Genomic DNA, 23,353 nt, shown 5'->3' on the forward strand with positions numbered 1-23,353 from the left:
TTCTGGCGTTTTGATCTCATTCAACCTAGTTAACAACCCTGGTTGTTAACAAGATGTGCCATTCAGTAGTGCTAGTAATTTGTCCACATCTTATTTCCAAAAGCTCCAGTACTAATAACTAAGACAGAAATTCAGATTGCGCTTGCATATGCAGACCTTCTTGGTTTTCTTTTGGCAGTGTCCTTTGTACAAACAAAACTGTTAGGGGGTTTGGAATGATCTAATTTTAGGTCACAGAAGCACTTGGAAAGCTTTTACCAAACTCACTAACTTAACAATATAATGTAAGGGTAATATACAAATAAAACAGTATATTTTCAACATTTTATGTTTCCACATTACATTTTCATGAGGCTTTGGGAAAAGATGTCTTGAGATGCTTATTTTCAGATTCCATTTTTATTGAACGACATAATAGCTTTGTCATTACAAGGGCACCTACTAAAGAAAAAACATCTTGTTGTTAACAACAATGTACAAAAGAAACAATTATCATTGCTTAAAACTGAAATCTAAAACTAAAAACTAAAGTCACATCCCAGATTGGCCAGCTGAAATAAAACCCAGTTCAACATTACTTTTTGGTGAGTGCATTCTTAGCCCTGGAAAATACTGCCCTGGAGTAAACAGGTAGCTCCATCTTTCCTCCTCATTCACTTGGATTTTGATCCATTGTTTTTATTCATTTCTGGGGAAAATTTGTTAAATCTTGTGTGTGTGTGTGTGTGTGCGTGCGTGCGTGTGCGTGTGCGTGTGTGCGCGCGCGCGCGCACGCACGCACGCATGTGTAAGCGTGCACACATGCATATCAGACCTCGCGTACGGCTTCGTCAACATATGCAGCGAATTTCTGGCCACACACATACACCCACACATTTATTAAAATGGCCCCTAAGGAAGCCTAAAGCATGTAACACAAAAACAAAAAACAGAGAACATTAAAACCAATTGTCAACCTAAAATAATTTAGCAGGCAAGAAAGTAAAAATACTTTAAACCTGAACAGCAGAGTTTTAGCCACCTATCGGAAAGTATCACTGGAGACCAAGACGAAGGTCATCGGCACGCTTGTATTTCTGATCACCATGCATAGGCGTGAAAGCTGACAGGAAAAAAAATGGTTCATTTCAAATGCAGTGCTGGAGGAGAGTTCTGCAGATACTCTGGACTGCCAAAAAGATAAACAAGTGGGTATTGGATTGAATCAAGCCTAAACTATCTCTCGAGGCAAAAGCGTTGATGCTGAGGCTGTCCTATTTTGGGCACATCATGAGAAGGCAGGATTCTTTGGAAAAGACAGTAATGCTGGGAAAGGTGGAAGGCAGTAGGAAAAGAGGAAAATCAAATACAAGATGAACTCACTATTTAAAAGAAGCCACAGGCTTGAGTTTAGAAGAAATAAGCAGGGCAATTGAAGACAGGACCTTTTGGAAATCGTTCATTCATAGGGTTGCCATGAGTTGATGGCACAGAACAATCTAAAGTCATAAGTGAGGGGCCCAACTAGGTATCTCTTTGGAAAAGATTCTCAGCTTTCCATGCAATGGCCACAGAGTGCCTGACCTGTGCCTCTTTGTTTGTGGTGACAAGCAGGGCGTGGCCTCTAATAGTACATCCCACGGGTGGACAGGTTCACTGAGAGAAAGCAACCCTTCAGATGCCCAAGTCCTAAATAGTTTAGGGTTTTGCCCCTACTTTTTCTTCAATTGGACGTTGAAATGAGCGGAATGCTAGGGCAAAATTAAAGAAAATTAAGTTGGAGTGGTATGTTCTGAAAACCAAATACCAGAAACACTTTTTCTATCCGCATTTTGCAGTTGCTAAAGATTTTGTAATATTGGTAACGAGAAAGTGTTGCACTTACCTGATGTGGAAATGACAATCTGTGTCATGTCGGAACACCTGCTCATCCACAACACAATTGCCTGGGAATACCCTGGATAGGATAGAGTGCCAACTACTGGTGCAAGACAGGATCATACCTAATTTCTCAACCACGTAATTGTGCTCCTATACAGAGAACACTATGATGAAGGATTGTTCCACAAAAATTTTCATTTTGCAAGCTGAAGTCAGCCTGCCTTGTATCTGATACAGTTTTCTTTATTCACCCTTCCATTCCATTAGTACAAACGAGGAGCCTGCGAGCCCTCAGCAGCAGAGACTTACTAAGCAGGTAAGAAAATCTGTCCCACTCATGCTTTTTACCCGATTTGCATGCTAAGCTTCTAATATCCATAACAAATGCTTCTGGCTACTGTGTGTGTCTCTGTTGTGGCAGTGCCAGTATTAGCTGTCTGGAAGAGTATGGAGCATTTGCCCTTGTGTAAGAGTGACTGGTGCCACAGTGATTGTGGGCAACTGATAACAGAAAAAAATGAGCAGGATAGTGGCCATGTAGTAATAAAGGTGGGGTCCCTGATTTCCAAATAGTAATGAATTTGGGGGGGGGGGAGAGTGCAGGCTCTTAAAGCATAAGTCTGCACCTTTTATATCTTAAAGCATAAGAGAAGAGGTTTGCATCCCAAAGAGATCTGGTTGTCTCAAAGACACAGTTTTGAACTTGTCTGTTTGACGATCATAAAGTCAGGTTATCAAGTCAGGTTATCAAGATCTGATCTTTAGGTGTTTTGCATTTGACTTCCACACTTTCTCTGGTGCCTCCAGGCTGAATCCATGAGATCATCCCCTGTTCCTCTCAAGAAAGGGCTTTTTAATTTCCACTGAGAGCTCATACAGCTACCTTCGTGGCTAAGTGAGCCTTGGAAGCCAAATGTCCCCATGTATTAGTCCACTTCCCCGCAGTGACTCCTCCTAGCCGAGTTTAGATTGTAGCTCTTGCTGTTCCCTTTTGCTTAGAGACAGAGCCGAAGGCCTGACCCAAATAAACTGGTCATCGATAATCTCTCACAAGGAGCCTGCTGCTTCTTATCTACTTGTGCTAGATTTTTGTAGGTTCTGCACTAGTATCTGTTTCTTAGACCTGCGTTGCCCAAGCCATATGACTTGTATGTGATCAGTCATGATTATTTATATTATTTATAGCCTTTGAAGAATGGGATTAGAGGCAATGTGTCTAATCCTGAGCCATCTCCTTCCTCCTCCCAGTCACTCTGGTGACCTCAACCTCAGAGCAACTATGCCATTGCAAGATTGCTCTGACACCTTTGAAGCTCACAGTTCTCCTTTGAATCAGCTTACATTTCACTAGAGCTCTGTAAGTGTACAATCGTATTTATATCCTGTGCCCCTCCATGGTGTCAACGAGAGGACACAATGGTGAACTTTCTTGGAAGCTTCCAATAAATGGAGTCCATGATTCAGGACATTCAGATTTAGGAATGTGTGTCCAGATAAATATATAATTAAGACCTCAGGGCCAGAGGTTCTGGGAAATGGGATTTTTAAAAAGTAAAATTTCTGAGCTCTGCATGCATTAATTGGGGTTCCAGTTCATGTGGCAACAGAGATGTGCCTTGATATTTTGCTGCCGGAGGAGAAGAACGAGCTACTGTCTCCTCCCACTCCATAATACAAAAGCTGACTGGACTGTATTTTCTCACAGATTGATGAGCAGGCAGTGTTTTCTACTTCACTAGAATAAAATAGCTTGGAGTATGAGATGCAAATGATACCCAGTGTGGTGTAGTGGATAGAGTGATGGACTAAGGAGGCCTGGGATGATACGCAACATCATCACAGCTTTCTTTTTCCACACTCTGCATCCTCCCAGCATCTGCCACCGGAGGCAACTACCTGTGGTCGTTGGTGCCCATCAACACTGATGAGTCAGTGGAAGGGAAAGTTGAGTCAAATATAGGGCTAATTCTGGTTTTGTCCCCTTCCTCCTCCTTTGCCGAGACACTGCACTACCACTCCTTAGTATTTACATGAACCAGATAATTGTCATATTGGTTTGCTAGGCTGCTTGTACTATTGCAGTTAATTCTTTGATGGGGGGGAAATGAGGACTTTCTAGTCATCTGAGCAGCCTTTCCAAGCCAAAAGGTGGGGAAATAGCACTTGTACTTGCTATAATGGGCCAACCTCCACTGGCACCCCGTTTTCTCATGGTAGACCTGGTCCTCCGAGAGAAGGCGGCACGTACAAACAGAAGACTACATGCATGTAAGTCTCCCTTCTACGTGCCACATGCACAGATGCCTGAAGGGAGCCTTTCTCATACATTTGATGCATGGTAAATAAGCTCCTAAATGGGGCCTTTGTTTAATTGCTCTGCTGTTCAGTATGATGCACATGCTCATGATACATAGTTACCACCTGTGTGTACTACCTTGTTTCCCCGAAAATAAGACAGGGTCTTATATTATTTTTTGCTCCAAAAACGCATTAGGGTTTATTTTCAGGGGATGTTTTATTTTTTTCATGTACAACAATCTACATTTATTCAAATACCATCATGTCATCTTTGTTGCAATGGTGGAGGGCGGGTTTTCACTGAACTGGAGCTTATTTTTGGGGTAGAGCTCATATTACGAGCATCCTGAAAAATCATACTAGGGCTTATTTTCAGGTTAGGTCTTATTTTTGGGGAAACAGAGTACGTATACGCCATCAAGTTGGAACCAACTTATAGCAACCCTAAGAGAGCTTTCAAGGTAAATGAGATATTTACCAGTTCATCACACACTCACTCTTGGATTTCCATGGCTGAGCAGGGATTCAAACCCAGGTCTCCTGAGTCCTAGTCAGTCATTCTGTCCACTACACAACACTGGGTATAGTCACCCAGCTCTTTCCCTAATGATTTCTGTAGTCTAAATGTGATGCTCCAGAATAGCAGATCTAAGCACATTCACTGAAGTATAAAGCTTATTGCTGGACAATTTTTTAAAAAAATATTTATATGTTTACATACATTCATATGAAACTAATGGTTTAAAGCCCTGTACAGTTAGTTATTTTATTGTTCTGTTCTGTCACAGTAGGAAGATGCATGTGAAACAGAATTTCATTCCTTCAAGCTACCTTGGGAGCAGTTTCAGATTTCTTTTATATGTTTATTTATTTAAAATATTTTTACCTATAAAAGGACCCAAGACCGCTTACATCATTTTAAAAGATAGCTAAAAACAATAAATTATTTTAAAAAGCTTAATTAGATGAACATTGTACTAACAATATTAAATAAAAAGCATTATTAAAACAGATTAAAAGCTACAAAATACTAACCATCCAGTTTTTAAACACCCACTATGGATGCCCTCTTGGACAGCCAGTCGCTAAGGGAAAGCCTGTCATGTAGTAAGATATGCCTGTACTGCATCAAATGCAATGTCTTCAAGCTAGTAATCTGTTTTTTTTTTTAAATCTCTGCCCACTTAATAAATATCTTGTCATTTGTTTGCCTCTTTGCTGTCATTTGGGGTTCTGACTGGTAAGTTATTTAGATGACTGTTTTTTTTTTAAATTTGAATGTGGTATTTAATGACATTATTTCCAAAAAATAGCAAGAAGAGATGAGGGCCTTCTTAAATGAACAGTGCAAAGAAATACTATAGAGGAAAATAAGGGAAAAACCAGAGACCTGTTCAAGAAAATTGAAGATGTTAAAGGAACATTTAGTGCAAAGATGGACATGATAAAAGACAAAAATGGTAGGGATCTAACAGAAGCAGAAGACATCAAGAAGAGGTGGCAAGAATACACAGAGGAATTATACCAGAAAGATCTGGATGTCCTGAACAACCTATATAGCGTGGTTGCTGACCTGGAGCCAGATAGCCTGGAGAGTGAAGTCAAGTGGGCCTTAGAAAGCATGGCTAACAACAAGGCCAGTGGAGGTGATGGCATTCCAGTTGAACTATTTAAAATCTTAAAAGACGACACTGTTAAGATGCTACACTCAATATGACAGCATGGCTGGACAGTGTCATTTAAACCACTGGTTCTTAACCTTTGTTACTCAGATGTTTTTGGACTGCAACTCCCAGAAGCCTTCACCATCAGCTCTGCTGGCTGAGGTTTCTGGGAGTTGCAGTTCAAAAACACCCGAGTAACAAAGGTTAAGAACCACTGATTTAAACTACCAACAATTTGTCCAAACTCCGGGAGGCAGTGGAAGACAGGAGGGCCTGGCGTGCTCTGGTCCATGGGGTCACAAAGAGTCGGACACAACTTAACGACTAAACAACAACAAAAATTTAATGGCAGGCTTTTGTGTTTGCATTGTTTACATATGAAAACTGAAGTAAAATTTATTGTGTTTTGTCCTTTATTGGACTTCACAGTCTACCTACAGAAGCTGTCACATATCAAATACTAGGTCTCTGAAATTAAATAGTGGATACTGAGTATTCAGAAGACATCCCGCCTCAGAATTCACAGTGGATTTAGTGGTACAATTTTTGTTAAAGCTCTAATGTTCATTATTTTAGAGAGGTGCTGTAAGTTTATTACTGTTTATGAAACGGACCATACAGCTTGACACAGAAAAGACAAGGCATTGCCCCAGGTAGATGTTGAAGAATACCAGCGTTCTGGTTTTAATAGTTGTAAATCAAAATACACCATTAAATAGTTTGGAAACAAGTGGCTCTGTATCATTTCTGTGGATGGCCTTAATCACAGGTGCCATAAGAATCATTTTATTTTACCCCTTTTTGGAATCAATGCATTTTGAAATGCCGTCACGTGGTGCATATAAGTGGGTACATTCACATTGTTGTTAAAAGAATCATTTCATTTCCAGGTATTTAAACTATTTTAGCAGACTACACTGGACAAGTATTTTAAATCGATCGTTTCATTATTATGATTCTGGGGCAATGTCGGTCCCAACCCAACCCCCCCCCTTTAAAAAGACTTTTAAAAATGTTATTGATATATCTTCCCCCATGTATTCCTGTTGTTTTGTGGTGGCTGCTGCTATGACAAGTGATTTGTAGAAATGCTGACACCTCTTTCTTTCCCCCCCCCCACAAGGAAGGGGGGGAGGCTGTCTCCTTCTGAGCAATGTACATAGTGCTAACTATGATGCTGCCAAAATAATCCAAGGTTCATGCAAGATGGGTGTAGTTGGCTCTGCCCTCTGCATCATTGTTCGGTAACAATGGGGTTTCATCACATTTTCTTTGGCCTTGTTTAGTATAAATAAGCAGATGGTAGAAGTGGGATGGCGAAAGCACATTAGTTAACTCCCATTGTTTAATATTGTCATTGAGTTGGATCCAGCCTTAGTCATTTTCCACTAAAACCAACGGGACAATTAGTTATGATTAATTGAAGTCTCATTGATTTTAGTGGGCATACTCTAATCATGACTAAGGCTGGATCCAATCAACAGACCTCGGAGAAAAGCAAAATAAATTATTATCCCCTTCCCTAGTTTTTATTAATCCTGACTGTTGCAAAAAAATCCATGCTAGCATGCTAAGGTCATATTAAAATACAGCAGTTAGTCTTCAACGTTTTTGTCTTCTTTACTATTTTTTTCTTTTGTTTGGGGCCTGACATGCTAACATGATTATAGTGTATTCCCTCAATATTTTAAACCAGAAGCCACACAGAAACATGCCAAACTCATTTTGTTTTCACCAACCTCTTCATTTTGGAGGCATGATTCTTGGGTTTCAGTTGTGTGGGATTGGCAGTAGTGGATGGTTTTTTCAAATTGGCAACAAGGGGTTGTTTGCTTTGAAACACATGGAGTTACTCTCCTGATGGTTATACTGTAGGTTCCTTCTCTCTTTCACTTATTTTTTTGGCCATCCAGAATGAATTGTGCATGCATGCACACACAAGCATGTACACACAAATAAACATATGCCATGGTGCATATTCTCATAAGCAGATGTTTAAAATGCCCAAGAATACATGCAGAAGACAATTTCAAGGGAGAGATGTTGGTTTCCACTAGTTCTCACAACCTGTGTTCCCTCATACAGCCACGTTTGTTGGAACAGAAACCCAAGAAGAAATTGCAAGAAGCTACATTGGAAGCCAAGCCAAAAAAATCCAGAGTGAAAAAGCAAAAGGAATCAGGACCAGCAGATAAACTCACTCCCCCCACTCAAGGTAAGGGATAGAGTCAGTGGTCCAGATATTATCCTAACTGAACATGTAGAGTTGTGTTATACTGAGTCAAACTGCTGGTTCCAGCATTGACCATGCTAGCTGGCAGTAACTCAACAGCTCTCCTGAATAGAGATGGGGGTATTCCTATACAAATACAAATACCCTCGCACAGCTGGACTTAAGGAGGAACTGGCCACTGGGGCCGGACCATCCACTCAAGCATCCAGCACTGGCGGCACCCTCAGTCAACCTTCCAATCACTCCTGGAGTGCCACTCTCTTTCCACTCATCTAGCCACTCAGCAGCCATGCAGCCACTCACCCTCCCTCCCCCTACCTGGTGCCGGAACCTCATTGAGTCCAGCTGTGTAGGGGGTATTTGTATTCATATACAAATATGAATACCCCCATCTCTATTCCTGAAACTTCACACAGAAGTTCTTTCCTAGTCATGCTACTTGACAACCTTGACTGGACATGCTAGGATGGAATCTTCATGAATACAAAGTTTGTTAGCTACTACTGATTTTCTCCTTCCTCTTTTCACTTCCTCATGTGTCTGGAATATTAGTACACAAGGCCTAATTCATTAGAATTGTAACTAGGGAACCCAAGAACTTAATTTTGCTTAAACTAACATAAGTGGGGAATATTTTCAATTAACCATGTTATAATTTAAATTGGGGGCCCCAACCTGTCACTTTCCAAATGCCTTCAATTACAGATCTCACAACTCAATTGCTAGCTGACAATAGTAGAATTTGTATTCCCAATGTATTTGGAAAACGCTAGGTTGCTGTTCTAAAGCATAGGTCTAATACCTTTTTAATTAACTTTTATTGCTGATCTTAAAACATATAGAAGAACAAGTCTTGCTGAGGGAAAATCAGCAGGGCTTCTGTAAGGGTAAATCTTGCCTCACAAACCTTTTAGAATTCTTTGAAAAGGTCAACAGGCATGTGGATGCGGGCAAACCAGTGGATATTGTCTATCTGGATTTTCTGAAGGTGTTTGACATGGTCCCTCACCAAAGGCTGCTGAGAAAACTCCACAGTCAGGGGATAAGAGGGCAGGTCCTCTTATGGACCAAGAATTGGTTGAGAACCAGGAAACAGAAGTAGGTGTCAATGGGCAGTTTTCACAATGGAGAGAGGTGAAAGGCAGTGTGCTCCAGGGGTCTGTCCTGGGACCGGTGTTTTTTAACTTGTTCATAAATGACCTGGAGACAGGGATAAGCTGTGAGGTGGCCATATTTGCAGATGACACAAAACTTTCCCGGGTGGTGAAGACCAGAAGGGATTGTGAAGAGCTCCAGAAGGATCTCTCCAAACTGGAAAAATGGGTGGCAAGATGGCAAATGTGTTTCAATATAAGAAATTGGGGCAAAAAATTTCTAAATGTTAGTTATTGGCTAATAGGTTCTGAGCTGTCCGTGATGGATCCAGAAAGAGATCTTGGTGTGTTGGTGGATAACTTGATTTAAGTGTCAACTCAGAGTGTGGCAACAGTGAAAAAGGCCAATTCCATGCTAAAAAGAGATTGAAAAATAAAACAGCCAGCATTATACAGTAATGCCATTATACATTTGCATTATACAAAACAATGGTAAAACTGCACCTCAAAAAGACATAGTGGAACTGGAAAAGGTGCAGAAGAGAGCAACTAAAATGATAACTGGGCTGGGGCACCTCCCTTATGAGAAAAGGCTACAGTGTTTGGGGCTCTTTAGTCTAGAGAAAAGGCGCCTGAGGGGGGACATGATTGAAACCTATAAAATTATGCAGGGGGTGGATAAAGTGGATAGAGAGAAGCTCTTTTCCCTCTCACACAATACCAGAACCAGAGGACATCCACTGAAATTGAGTGTTGGGAGAGTGAAAACAGACAAAAGAAAATATTTCTTTACCCAGCGTGTTGTTAGTTTGTGGAACTTCTTGCCACAGCATGTGGTGCTGGCATCTGGCCTAGATACCTTTAAAAAGGGATAGGACAGATTCCTGGAGGAAAATTCCATCACAGGTGGGGATGTATAATCTCCAGGCTTAAATGAAAGGAACCTTAAAATGCCAGATGCAGGGGAGGGGTATCAGGAGACAGGTATCTTGTTGTCTTGTGTGCTCCCAGAGGCATCTGGTGGGGCCACTGTGAAATACGGAAAGCTGGACTAGATGGGCCCTTGGCCTGATCCAGCAGGTCTCTTCTTATGTTCTTATGACCCACATCTCTCTTCCCTTCTTCCTCTTTCTGTCCCCAGCAACACTTACATTGTACACTCATCCTGAAAACACTGGACTATTCATTTGGATTAATCAATTAAAGGTTAATCAAGAATGCTGCCTTTATTCCAGTTAGGGGGACACTGATCCAGTGCAATATTGGTGTGTGACAATAAATGGCTACAAAGAACATCTAGTAAAACAGTGGTTCCCAACCTTGGGTAACCCAGATGTTCTGGGACTGCAGTTCCCAGAAACCCTGGTCAGCACAGCTAGTGGTGACGGTGTCTGAGAGTTGCAGTCCAAGAACAGCTCGGTTACCTAAGGTTGGGTGGTGGAGAATTATTAACCAAAAACATTTTTAGTGCCTCTGAGAATATGCTGACATTCTTCTATGCTACTAAATAGCTATGTCCTTTCCTTTTTCACTCGCTTAGAATAAAGAAGCCTCATTAAAAGTGGAGATGCAATGTCATAATATACAGAGACAGAGGGAGGCTGTTATATATGCCCTACATTATCATGGGTTTGCTGAGCGGTACCTTTTTCCAACCCATCCTCTACACAGAGTTTCACATTGCATTCACTCACCCCCACCCCCGCATGCTCCATTGCTGTTGGTCCCATGATCAGCGACCCTTCTCCTGGGCTAGAACTCCGTGTTGCAGATAAACCAAAGAAAGCTTTTGACTGAGAGATATCTGCAATCTGGAGTGAAACCCCTCCCACCACAGGCATATTTTAATGTGGTAAAAACAAAGCTGCTGGCTGCTCCCTCAGGCAAGAACAGTGCTGGCTGGTCAGTGCTAAAGTAGCCGGGAAGCCTCCCAGCCCCAGCTGCTCAGCAACGTTGCCCACAGCATCACCGGCTGTTTTGCCACATATGAAGCAGGCTACCCTTTGTTATCTGCAAAACTGGATTGCCCAGTTGGTACCTGGATGATGGTGGCTGAGGAGAACATGTTGGCAGGCACTATGGGGCTCTCCCTAGGTGTCATAAAGGCTGCTGTTTGCTTGCCACTTGCCACTGCCAACATGCTCTCTAGCTGCCCGGCAAACAAACAAGCCCTGCAGAAGAGGAAGGGCTGTCTTCCTCAGCCAAAGTTTTACTATATTGATTTTATTTTATTTTATTTTATATCCCACCTATCTGGTCTTTCGACCACTCTAGGCGGCTTCCAGATATATACATAAAAACAACAAATAAATATAACACAAGAAGTAATTACATTAAATGACAGATTCTACAAGATGGAAAAAATAAAAATAAATAAAAAGGTAAATGAAGAGTAAAGATCAAGTACTGACTGGAGGGAAGGCCTGCATGAACATCCATGTTTTTAGTTAGTTTTTAAATGTGCACTGTATTAAGGAACAGAAAGGCATATGACATGTGAAATTACGAAAATCACTTCGCATTGACAATGGCTTGAGGCAAACCTGTTGTTCCATCCCTGATGACGGCTTGGGCTCTTCCTCTGCCTTCAGAGCTGACAACAGCCCTGGCAGAACAGATTATATAAATCAATTACACTTGTGGGTGACTGTAAAACTAGATAGGACCTAATTAGTTTAAGTCACCATGTTAATGGGATTTGGTCCTTTGGGAGTTAAAAGTTGTTACGAGTAGATTAGCCTCATTTTTTAAAATAATAAATTTATGCCAAGATCTGCTTTCCGTCCTCACAGAGGTACTGGGTTCGCCTCTTGCTGAAGGACAATTGGGTCCCTTCTTCCCATACTGTATATTATTTACGCCTCACAAGATACTAAGATGTGACACATCTTAGGAAGAGCTCTCACACGAGCCTGCCCAATTCCTCATAACCGTATCGCCTCCCATTTTCTGTCTGTCATTATATTGAGAGCCTAGCTGTCTCCCTTCCTTATCCTGACTCTTTATCATAAGCTGCCATCAGAAAAGTGAGAAAGAAGAAAGAAGAGAAGCCTGGAGATGAAAGTGAGAAGGACCAACATGCCAAAGTTACTAAGGAGCCCATTAAAAAGAAAGAAAAGCCTGCTTCCCATCTCCACGTGGTAAAGGCACCAAAGAAGAAACAAGGTAGGGGGCACTGCCACTTCCCATGTGCCAGCCTAGATCAGCCATACTAGGAAGCAGCCCTTCAAGCAGCAGTGGACTTCCAGAGAGTGCTCCATTTTGGATCCATTCTAATCTGGGTTCAGGCCAGGTTTAGGGACAGAAACAGGCTTGCTCATCTTGGCAGATGGAACCAGGCAGGAGGAGTGCATCCCCCGTAGTTCTGGTGGACCCCTCAATGGCATTTGATACCACAGATCATGATATCCTTCTGGTCTATTTGGGCCTTTCATTCTGTTATATAATTGGCTACTATAGAACTTGGGGAGGGAAAATTGTTTTAGAGTAGTTCCTGTCTAGTCAAAAGATGGTATTGATGGTCAGCTTTTCAGCCTCCTTGCTGTTAGCATGGGGAAAGAACTTAAAGGTTAGTATTGCCCCCTCTGTTTCTTAGTATTTGCATGAAGCCACTGGGGAAGATCACTTCAAATTTGAGGGTTGGAGCTTACCATTATGGTGATGATGCCCAACTCTCTTTCTTTCTCTGCTAATGTCAATGAGACTATAGAAGTCCCTGCATAGCTGTGTGGGTGCAGCGAGGGATCAGGGAGAGGTGAACAAATTGAGGCCCACTTCAAACAAGACAGAAGTTCTGTTGATGAACGAAAAGGCCAGTTTGGGATTGGGTTTATAGCTTGTTACAGATGGGGCTATACCCCACTAATAGACCAGCTTCATAGTTTTGGGGTCATCTTAAACCTAGCATTACTTCCAAGGAGCCCAGTGGCTTTTATGACCAGGCGTGCCATACCAGCTGGGCCCCTTCCTAAAGACGTTGAGTTTGGCCACAGCGATTCATACCATAAATACTGTACCTCTCAATTAGATTATTGCAATGCACCACATGTGGGGCTGCCTTTGAAAAGCATTCAGAGGTTATACCCAGTGCGAAACGTGGCAGCCAGACTGTTATCGGATGTGCACTTTATAACACTGGTCTTGAGTCAGCAACGATAGCTTCTAGTTTGTTTCTGAGTTCAGTTCAGGTACTGGTGCTAAAATGGCCTGTAAAGCAAGGACATGCCAGAAGAATTCATGCCAATACCAGCTCACAAACATTGACATTATACACGGAAGAGATGCAGTGGAAGGTTATGAAAAAATGAACCTTTTCAATATGAGGATTGTCTCCAACATGGGGACTCTTGGGCCAGGACTGGCCAGGGCTTTCATACAAAATTTTAGCAATAAAGAATGGAAAAAGAAAGTAGAGTTCCTAGAAATCTCAAGCCATTTGAATGGGAAATGTAAAAGCTGTAGAAGAAGCCTGTCTGTGTTTCCCCTTGAATTTAATGGAGACATGAATGAAGACTGAAAGGGGAAGGGGGAGAATATATATAATGTAAATGAGTGGAATTATGAAACAAAGAAAACCGTTCAAAATAGTTCATACACCTATTTACTGGGCCAGTACATTTGTATCTGTGATTTGCATGGTAATAGTAAATTATTAGCCTCAACTAGAACGGTGAGTCAGTCCCATAGATTCTTTGCTCTGCACCTGGACTAAGCTTGCCTGAGTTCACATTTCTTGTTACTTCTTCACTCTGCTTATAAAACTGCTATATAGAACCACAGTTGTTGAACCTTGTTCATATCTCTTAAAGGAATTTTTTTTGCATCTTTCTTGGATCTCAGGCATCCAAAATTTTCAAATATTAATTCTTGATATTGTTTTCCCCACCACATATTGCATTATAGACCTGCAATGCATATTGCAGTCATAGCCCTAACCTAAAAGCTGTGAAGCTTTCCAGAGGTACAATGCAGAGTTCCCCAATCCTACTTTTTTTTTAAAAAAAAAATCTCATTGGTTTCATGTGCTATCATGATGAAACTGCCAAAGCCCCCAAAATAAGGCATTTCCCCCATCTATCTGGCTTCATTAAGAACTCTGGGGAGGATCATGCAAATGAGGAACAAACGCACTCAGAACACACTTTGTAAAATCCTGTGGATAAATTCTTCATTGCTATACTAATTTAAAAAATTACTGGCTGTTCTGCATGGAAGTCCTCAGATCCCAAACCTTCAAAAAATATCAATGTGCAACCCAGTGCCTCTGAGAATTTTCATAATATTTTTGTTATATTCTTTGATGTGGTTGTTTGTTTCCCTCTTTCAATGCCTATTGGTTAAAACTATAACCTTCTAGAGGACTCTGAAGACGAAGATGATGATGAAGAGGAAGAGAGAGAAAGTGAAGTCCCACCACAAAAGCCAAAAAGGAAGACCCATAAAGACTCTCCATCTGGTGAAACTAAGGAAAGGAAGCCCAAAAGCAAAGGTCAGTGATTTGAACTTCAGAGGTCATCTCTGGTGGAATGGATCCTCTCTAGGGATTCAGAGAACTATTGTTCTGTCATCATATTTCTGATACAGAATTCTCAGCGCCCACACCAAACTACAGTTCCTAGCAACCTTTTAGGGCAAAACAGGGCCTTGAAAGTGCCATTTGTAGGAGAAATATATAACAGAATGAAAGGCCCAGTCTCTTCTGTTTTCCTCTGAAGACCAACTGCCTTGGAATCTGTGTCTTTTAAAACAGGGTCAGCTCTTTTTGTTACACAGTTTTTCATCCAACTCTCCCTCTTCTTCAGTCAAGCCAGCAGAACATTATGCAAAGCAGCAGTCCTTACTAGGCAGAGTGCCTACCTTATCTGTAACGATTATAGGTAAAAGCAAAAATCATGGTGGCACCTTAAAGACTAACCTTTATCTTTTTTTAATGTTAGATTTTGTGGACAAGTCCACTTCATCAGACACTGTGGACGCTGTCACCACAATGTTATACACCCACTGATTTCTTACGAACCAACCACAATCTCTGCATTTGATATCTATATTTTGATGCCATGTATAAATATGTGCCATGTTGAATCTCTTTCTCTTATGTCTGATGCAGGGACTTGTCCACAAAAGATAAAGGCTTCCATGCCACTTAGTTTCTCTGCTTTACTTCTCTTTAAGAGGGGGCTGCATTTGTGTGAAAGTATAACAAAAGATATGTTTCTTATTTGTTTAGGTGTTAAGTTATTCAGTTCTCTCTCTGTATATAGTCCAGCGGGGCTAAGGTTCAATTCATTTACTCACTTTCCTCCCTTGAGATAACTATGTTTCCTCCAAGGGTGTAATCTTCTGATTGTGTGTGCAGTGCAGCTAAATCACCAGAACATGGCGCCAAGCTGGATCTTCTGTCTAGGGGAGAGAAATCCTCCAGAGAGCTGGTTGTGGCCCACTTCTCTCGAGACCTCTTGATCCCCTACGACAGTGGTCCCCAACCTTGGGCCTCCAGATGTTCTTGGACTTCAACTCCCAAAAACCCTGGCCAGCAGAGGAGCTGGTGAAGGCTTCTGGGAGTTGTAGTCCAAGAACATCTGGAGGCCCAAGGTTGGGAACACTGCCCTACGACATAGGGGGTGTTCCCCCACACCTCCTTGCCCTCAAATTCTTTGAGGGAGTCTTGACCTGCTGTATACAGCCAATCTTCCCCAGGGCCCTGAGGAGACCTGTTGCTTCACTGTGTTTGTTTTTTTGTCTGTTTGTTTTGTTAATTATCTGTTAGGTTGTTAATGTTTTTAAGTTTAGATATGAATAAAATGGTTCTAAAAAAAGAGAGAGATAAAGGAGAAGGAAAAAGATAAAGTCTATAATAAATCCTTCAGATTTGAGAGACTGGTGTGAAGCCTTAAAAGAGGAAGCGGTGGTTCAGCTCAATTCTTTATTGTACCTCCTGGCATACATGAGTGGTGTAACACATTGCAGTGACTGGAATAATAAGAGTCTTGTGGCCCCTTAACGACTATTTGGCATAAACTTTCATGGATTTTGGCCTACATAGTCTGATTCAGGATTATTGCATGATCGTTACAACTAGGAGTCTGTGCACAGAACAGTGGAGATAAACATAATTTATTAGAAATAAATTTGCTGGCAATAGTACATGATATATAAATAAATATGTTTTCTGGAAAAACCAACAAACGCCATGCAGATATATATATTCCTATTTTTAAGACACTACCTTTCCTTCCTTGTAGTAGAGGTAAACCTGTACTGATTTTTCTGGAAGCAAGCCCTATTGAAGGCAGTGAAGCTTTCTTCCAAGTAGACATGGATAAGGCTGCACTGTAAATTGGAAATTATAGTTACTGTATGAAGGCACTTATGTCATTTACTGTATGTCCTCATAAAGGCAATGAAGGAAAGGGATACAATAGCAAACACATGTTCAGGGCAGGGAGGATGGGCTACAATGAAAGTTTTACTTTGCCTTTGCTTTTGTAATCACTCCCCATACCTTCTGAAATCTTTTATTTGTTTTCTTCTTTTGTTTGCTTCTCATCACTTAGATGAGTGTTTCATAGAATTTGAAACTAACTATAATAGAACCACGGTCATTGCCCATGGTGAACACAGACTTACTTTTTCTTTCTTGCCATCAAATAGTATTTTTGTCCAGTGTGTGTTAACAGGATTTCATGATTCTTCAAAAACCTGCAAATCCTGCTTGACCAGGGATGGTGGCAAGACAAAGGGAATGACTGTGTATATACATCAGGTGATTTGATAGCACCATTATCCCATTTTCAAGTTTTAATCTATTTCAGAAAAATTGTCTTCATTTTTCTTGTTCTCACTCCTTAAGCCTGAATTTTCACATTTTTCCTTTGCTTTCTCCAACTCAGTTCCTTTTTCATGACTCTTGTTTGTCTCATCATCCTCTCTTCAGTCAATATCTTCTTCAAACGTCCCTCATTTGGGACGTTTGCCCAGATAGGCAGGGTACAAATAGAATAAATTTAAAAAAATAAAATAAATTTGTGGTAACTCATTCTTTTCCCTGGACAGGAGACAAAGCCAATGCTAATGCCAAGACAAGGACCGTAAAGACAGTGAAGAAAGAGCCAACCTCTGTGTTCCAAGTAGATGGGGACAAGAAAGACAAAACAGTAAAAAAGAAAGGTAAATGTCTTCAAGCATTGTTTCTGCAGCGTATCCTTCATAGCTGAGGCCAGAATTAACATTGGTTGTTTTTTTTTTTCTCTAATAGAGGAGACACTGATTTATGTAACGCAGGTATCGCAGGGCGTAGCGCTGGGCCCATAAACTTCTGTGAGCTTTCTGAGCGGAAATCACGGTTTAGCAGAGTATTTGGCGGTTCAGGCAGTCCAGGAATAACTCACATGCAGTCCAGCAGCATTTCTTTCAGCAAAGTGTATTTGCATCAATATATATAGCAGTCTGGCAACATAAGTGGTAGATGTGATCTTCAAGCAGGTGAAGATACAACTAACTGTACAGTTCTACATATATACATACATAGGACCAATCAGGTTACACATTACCTCATCACATTACCTCATCCCATTACTTCATCTCTGGGTTGCATCAGACCTGGGTTACATCATCTCTGCTGAGTCATCCTGACTCAGTTTCAGCACACCTGATTGTTATGGCTTCTCATTAAACCACTCCATTCTGTTCAGGCCTGCAATTTACCTTGAAAGATTTATCTGTCTAAAAATAGTGTTGTCCTCTAATACTTTGGACTGCTACAGGCTGACTACTTGAACATTTGTGTTGTTGGGGGGTTGACACTGGATGTGTTTGTGTGCATAATTTGAAGTGAGGAACTGGAGGGGGAAAGGGAGAGTTTGGGAATGTTGTCTTTTGGGCAACAGCTTCTAGAGTCCCATGGGCATGGGCCCATGATGGCTTGAGGGATTCTAGGACTGTCGTCCAAAAATGTTACTGGCCAAAATTCTATTGCATTTTTATGGCAACGTAACACAATTGGTGTAGTATTAGCCTTCAAATCGACACAAGTTAAGAATTCAGTGTATATGCATTTGCAGTTGTGGGCTGAATTATGGGACCCAGCACGCAACAGCAAAGGCCTAGACTGACTTCATGACCTGCAGTTGGTATCTGGGATTTACACCAACATCATTAGGCTGGAAGGCATAACTAATACATTTTTGGTCACTTTATTTTTATGGTGGGGAAGGTGTTAGGGAAAAACTGCCCCTGCCCACACCTACTACTAGCTCTAGCTCACTCTCCAGCAGGCAACCTTTGTCACACAACCTTCAGTCCACTGAGACACTTGGGAAAAATAACAGACCACCCTTGCCTTAGAGAGTCTGCAGCAGGCTTAGAGGGAGATTTGGTGATACCCCAATAGGGTATTGTTAGGTGTCCCAGTGAATATGACCTGACTTATTCTTTCTGTTTGAATTTCTGCTTAACTGTAGATGTAAAAAGCAGTGAGGTAGAAGAGGATTCTGATTCAAGCACCAGACCAATGAAAACTGAGAAAAAGAAGAGCACTGCTTCCATGTTTCAGGCTGGGGGAGAAAGTGCCAAAGAGAAGAAGGTAAAAAAGAAAGGTAGGTCATAGGTCATGCACCAGGCCTTTGCTACAGGTGGGAAGTGCTATGTGCTAAAACACTTGAGGGATTTCCTCACTTTCCCTATCTTGCAAGTAAGCTTGGGTTGCTTCTGTAGGGTAGCCTCCCAGGTTTTACAAATAAGATTTGTAATTTTTATATGAAGAAGGACTGAGCGAAGGACTATCTTAGGAGGAAAGTATCTGCTACTCATGGAGTCTCTCTGCGTGATTTGGTAATCCCGAAAAACAACAAGGATCCTAATACCACAGAGAGATCCTATATGTAGCAGACTGTGATCTTCAGAGTTGTTTGCAAAATTAAAGGGGAGAAACTGACCTCCTTCAGGTGGAGAAAATGGGCAGAACTAGAACTCTCTCCTTGCTGACACTTTCAAATCAATCCTTTTTAAAACATCTGGACACAGAGCTTAAATTTTCAGTCTTCTAAAAAAAACAACTCTGGATCATAACTATTTTTCACTATGCAATTCAGTGGAACAAGCAGTCCTGCATTCATAGGTTCTACAACGCATGTGTGGTGAGGAGACTTTCTTTGGTCGTAACATGAAATTATTCTCTTTGTTGTTATAAAATAAGGAGACACACGATAGCAAAGTCAAAGTATTTTCTGCAGCAAACATGAAGTGCAAATACCAGGCCTCCACAACATTTTCTTCCATATTCCTGAAGCTATTTAATTAACATTTTTATTAAATCATTTCAACTGCTTTTTATTTTATCATTTCAACTGCTTAAATACCATATTTTTCCATTTATAAGACACCCCCATTTATAAGATGCCCCTCCACTTTTCTAACCCCCAAATTAAGAAAACTTAGCTTTGAGTATTCAGCCTCTGGGCTCAGAACACTCAGACATTAGGAGTCCCTATTGCATCTGAACCTACAAGCTCCACCTCCAACAAGGTGTGTTCCAATTAGTTTGTTCAACATCAGCTGACATCAGTTCCATAAGGCTCATGATTTGTGGCAGCTAAGCCTCGTGATTGAAGAAAGCCTGTTTACAGAGGCAAGGTATGGCCATTTTGTTCTCTCCGTGTTCTCAATTTACTTCCGTGTAAAAGATACTCCATAATTTTTAGTGTAATGACTTTAGAAAAAAGTATCATCTTATTCATGGAAAAATATGGTATTTATTATATGCTTTGAAATGTGATATAATCTGCACTGTGAACATTGGATCCCCAAAAGTAGACTATAAATGAATAAAGCAAAGTATAAATGAGGGCAGCCATTCAGTTCAATGGAAGGAATATTTGTATTAAGATTCCAGGTTTTCCATCTGTGCTTAAGAAGCAAAAGGTACACAGTCACCAGAAGCGATGAGGACTGCACCTTTTAACATCAGAAATGCCAATCTAGGTGCTCCTGTCAACCGCATAGTCACTGGGTTCTTACTGAGCTCTTCTGTCTGCAGCTCCCCACAAAGCCACTGAACATGAGAGCGAGGATGACGAAGCAACTCAGAAGAACACCAACAAGAAAGGAAAGGCCAAGAAGTCCAAGAAGGTAATTGGCTGGGAATGATCTCAGGGCAAGGCGGATTTCTAGCAGCCCTTTGAACTGTAATGTTGGCAGAAGGCTGAGAAAATTAAGGCCAATTTCACAAACCCTGTTCTGAATGAAGTGACTACAGTCAGAAAGGGGGCTGCAGGATAAAAGTGGTGGCATATACTAGTATGCATTAAAAATAGGAAGCGGAAAAGAAATGGGATCGTTGCCTGTTCATATTGCCTGCTTCCCAAATTAATATTTCTCACTCTTCTTTAGATAGGACCAGCTTCCTCCACAAACAATTACATTAAAACCAAGCCAGCAGACTTCTAGTGAGATGAAGGATGATCCTGTTCTGAGACGGGAAGACTTCCTCTTTTGGAATACAATTTTCTTAATGTCACAGCTAGCTCGTGGACAGACTGGCTGGCATATTCTGGAGTATTCCCCATCTCTAACCATGTTTGACTTAAGGATTCTCTTCAGTGTTATTTGCTGGCAGAGATGAGAAGAGAAGCTTTTCTTGACTACAACTCTAGTGGCTGTGCTGGCTGTGGGATTCTGGGAACTGTAGTCCTCCCAAAAAGGAACCTTCCCCCATCTCTGGGCATATACTCCATAAGTAAATAAATCTGGCCTTTCTCTACATCCTTACCTAATGTGCAACAGCTTGTTGCTAATCAAAGAAGCCCATGGTGAACTACTTAATGGGGAGGACGTGATCTTAGAGTGTGCTCATCTCAGATCACATGAAAGTCAGCTATACCTCCTGCCCATTTTAAATATTTCTTTACTCCTGAGATAATAAACATAGCATTTTATTTTCCTGTTCTCAGGACTCTGGTGCACAACAGCTTTCAGGGGCTGCTCTGTGCATTTTTAGGGGATCAGAATTTGATGCTACAACTACTTGTCCACTGTGTGAACATCTTGTCTGCAGACTTCCTGTAGGCAGCTGAGTGGGTATGGGAAGCCTGTAACAGAATCATGGACTGGATAAGCCTTTACTTTGATCCAACATGGTTTTTCTAATGGTGTGGCTGAGGAGTTTAGGAAGATGTAGGCTAGAAAATAACTTTTCCAAGCTCTAGGTAGAACAAGCCAACCAGCAACCAAGACTAAAGATCCAGGAGTACAAGAAGCAAGAGAAACAGAAACATTGTTGACTTGTAAAATGGTACAATCTTGTCTTATGTGGCTAGTACCCAAATGCCATGTGGGGTGTGTTTCTGAAACAAGCCCCCCTCCCCTTTCTTGGTGTTGGACTCTAGAAGGAAGAGAGACCACCTTCCCCTGTCATAGAAGTGGACAATCTGGAGGAATTTGTGATGCAGCCTGCTCCACAAGGAGTGACCATCAAGTGTCGGGTCACTCGAGACAAAAAGGGAATGGATCGGGGACTTTATCCTACCTACTATCTTCACCTTGATAATGACAAAAAGGTGAGTGTCTAAATGGTGTCTTTCCTCTTTCTTTTTGTGAGGAAATTAAAAGCAGCCCTGCAGTGGAATCACTTAGGGCACAATTCATCCCTATCTATTTTAGACAAGTAAGGGATTTACTGGGATTCACAGCAACACTGTCTTGGATTCATACGTGCATGCACATATGCGCGCACACACAATTCAAAGTAATCTCCTGCTGTTATGCTCACTTTGCCTTAGAGAGCAAGCAGGCACAACATTTCAAGTTAAACCTCTGGCAAATTCCATGGCATGGCAGCAGCAGTGAAGTCAGGGAGCAGCTTCTTGACTGTTACGCTGGCCAACATCCTCTCCTTTTATTGTGGTAGATATGTGCCATTACATCACTTCTAATGTACAGCAACCATATGAATTAGTGACCTCAAGAAGGTCCTGTCATAGAATCATAGAATAATGGAGTTGGAAGGGACCTAAAAAGGCCATCAAGTCTGAACCCCTGCTCAGTGCAGAAATCCAAGTATATCTGACAGACAGACGGGTATCTAGCTTTCTCTTGAATGCCTCCAGCGTTGGAACACTCAGCATCTCCCAAGATACAGGTAATTGGTTCCATTGTCATACTGATCTTTTACCTGATAGACAATCATTAACATCCCCACTCAGATCTTGTAAATTAAAAGCACCAGCTTCCTTTATCAAAGCAATCCATATCATGTTTAGTCTTTCTCCCATTTTTCCTGTCACATTATTGTCTTTTCCAGTGAGCCTTATCTTCCTGTGATGTGCCCAGAGTATGATACCCTCAATTTCATCTTTTTAGTTTCTATTGGGAATTCAGGCTGGTTTTGATCTAGAACTTATTTGCTTGTCTTTTTGGCAGTCCCTAGTATCAAAAACCTAGAGGAGAAAAGTAATCCCCTTTCCAGAATAATCTAGTAGTGGGAAAAGAAAATATGCATTGTCTGTAACCATCACCTACTGTATGCCTTCCTGACCTCCCAGCACCTACTGATGCACATCATTGAAAAGGCTGTGTGGCCTGGGAGAGAGCAGAACAGCTGAAAAGTTACATTTTTGAACTACAATTGCCACACTGACTTAGTGCATTCTGGGAACTGTAATCTGGAAAAGTAAATTTTCCTTTCTCTGAACTGGGAATACCCATGGAAATGTCCTTGCTGTCATTAAGACTTTCATAGATTTTTGCTAAATCATAAAACACACACAACAGAATACATTCCCATTGTGAAAGAAAGCCAGTAATTAACACAATTCTTTGTATAAGAAATAAAACTAACCTGTTAAAGGGCAATTTGTTGATGATGCTGAACAGGAGATAATGAGAAATAGAAGTTGAAAGAATTAAGCTGCTAATTAAAGGTGCAGTGGGGCCTCTGTTGAATAAGAGTTATTTCTAAGTTGACATATTTGCACACCTAGTATCTGTAACAATGAAGATTAGTTTTATAGTGTATAAATAAGCAAGCATTCTGGAAGGATCATATCTATTAGAGTTGTCTTTGCCAGATAATGAGATGCCTTATTACATATGTTGTGGAGCCATTTTACTTCCAGCTAATTATAGGAAAATAATGTAGCATCAGAACTAAAAAAGCATACATAGCACAGAAGTAGTCCACAAATGTTCTCTTTGGTATATCCATCTTTTCC

The 23,353-nt window shown here is 41.2% G+C and overlaps 1 protein-coding gene across 2 annotated transcripts in view; it reads left to right on the forward strand.

Moving 5' to 3' along the window:
• Nucleotides 1-23,353, forward strand: part of TULP1 (TUB like protein 1) — a 59,280-nt gene that overhangs the window by 5,353 nt on the left and 30,574 nt on the right. Inside the window, exons 2-9 of one of the 2 annotated variants that reach the window (XM_020795062.3) lie at nt 2,128-2,176; nt 7,908-8,037; nt 12,162-12,314; nt 14,506-14,637; nt 17,202-17,315; nt 18,608-18,742; nt 20,182-20,273; nt 21,530-21,700. In XM_020795062.3, coding sequence (XP_020650721.3) covers nt 2,128-2,176; nt 7,908-8,037; nt 12,162-12,314; nt 14,506-14,637; nt 17,202-17,315; nt 18,608-18,742; nt 20,182-20,273; nt 21,530-21,700 — 976 coding nt within the window. The remainder of the gene's footprint in view (nt 1-2,127; nt 2,177-7,907; nt 8,038-12,161; nt 12,315-14,505; nt 14,638-17,201; nt 17,316-18,607; nt 18,743-20,181; nt 20,274-21,529; nt 21,701-23,353) is intronic. The other variant, XM_072997457.2, reaches the window with a different exon arrangement.

The sequence above is a fragment of the Pogona vitticeps genome, chromosome 4 (genome assembly GCF_051106095.1).
Source record: "Pogona vitticeps strain Pit_001003342236 chromosome 4, PviZW2.1, whole genome shotgun sequence".
NCBI classification, from domain to species: domain Eukaryota; kingdom Metazoa; phylum Chordata; class Lepidosauria; order Squamata; family Agamidae; genus Pogona; species Pogona vitticeps.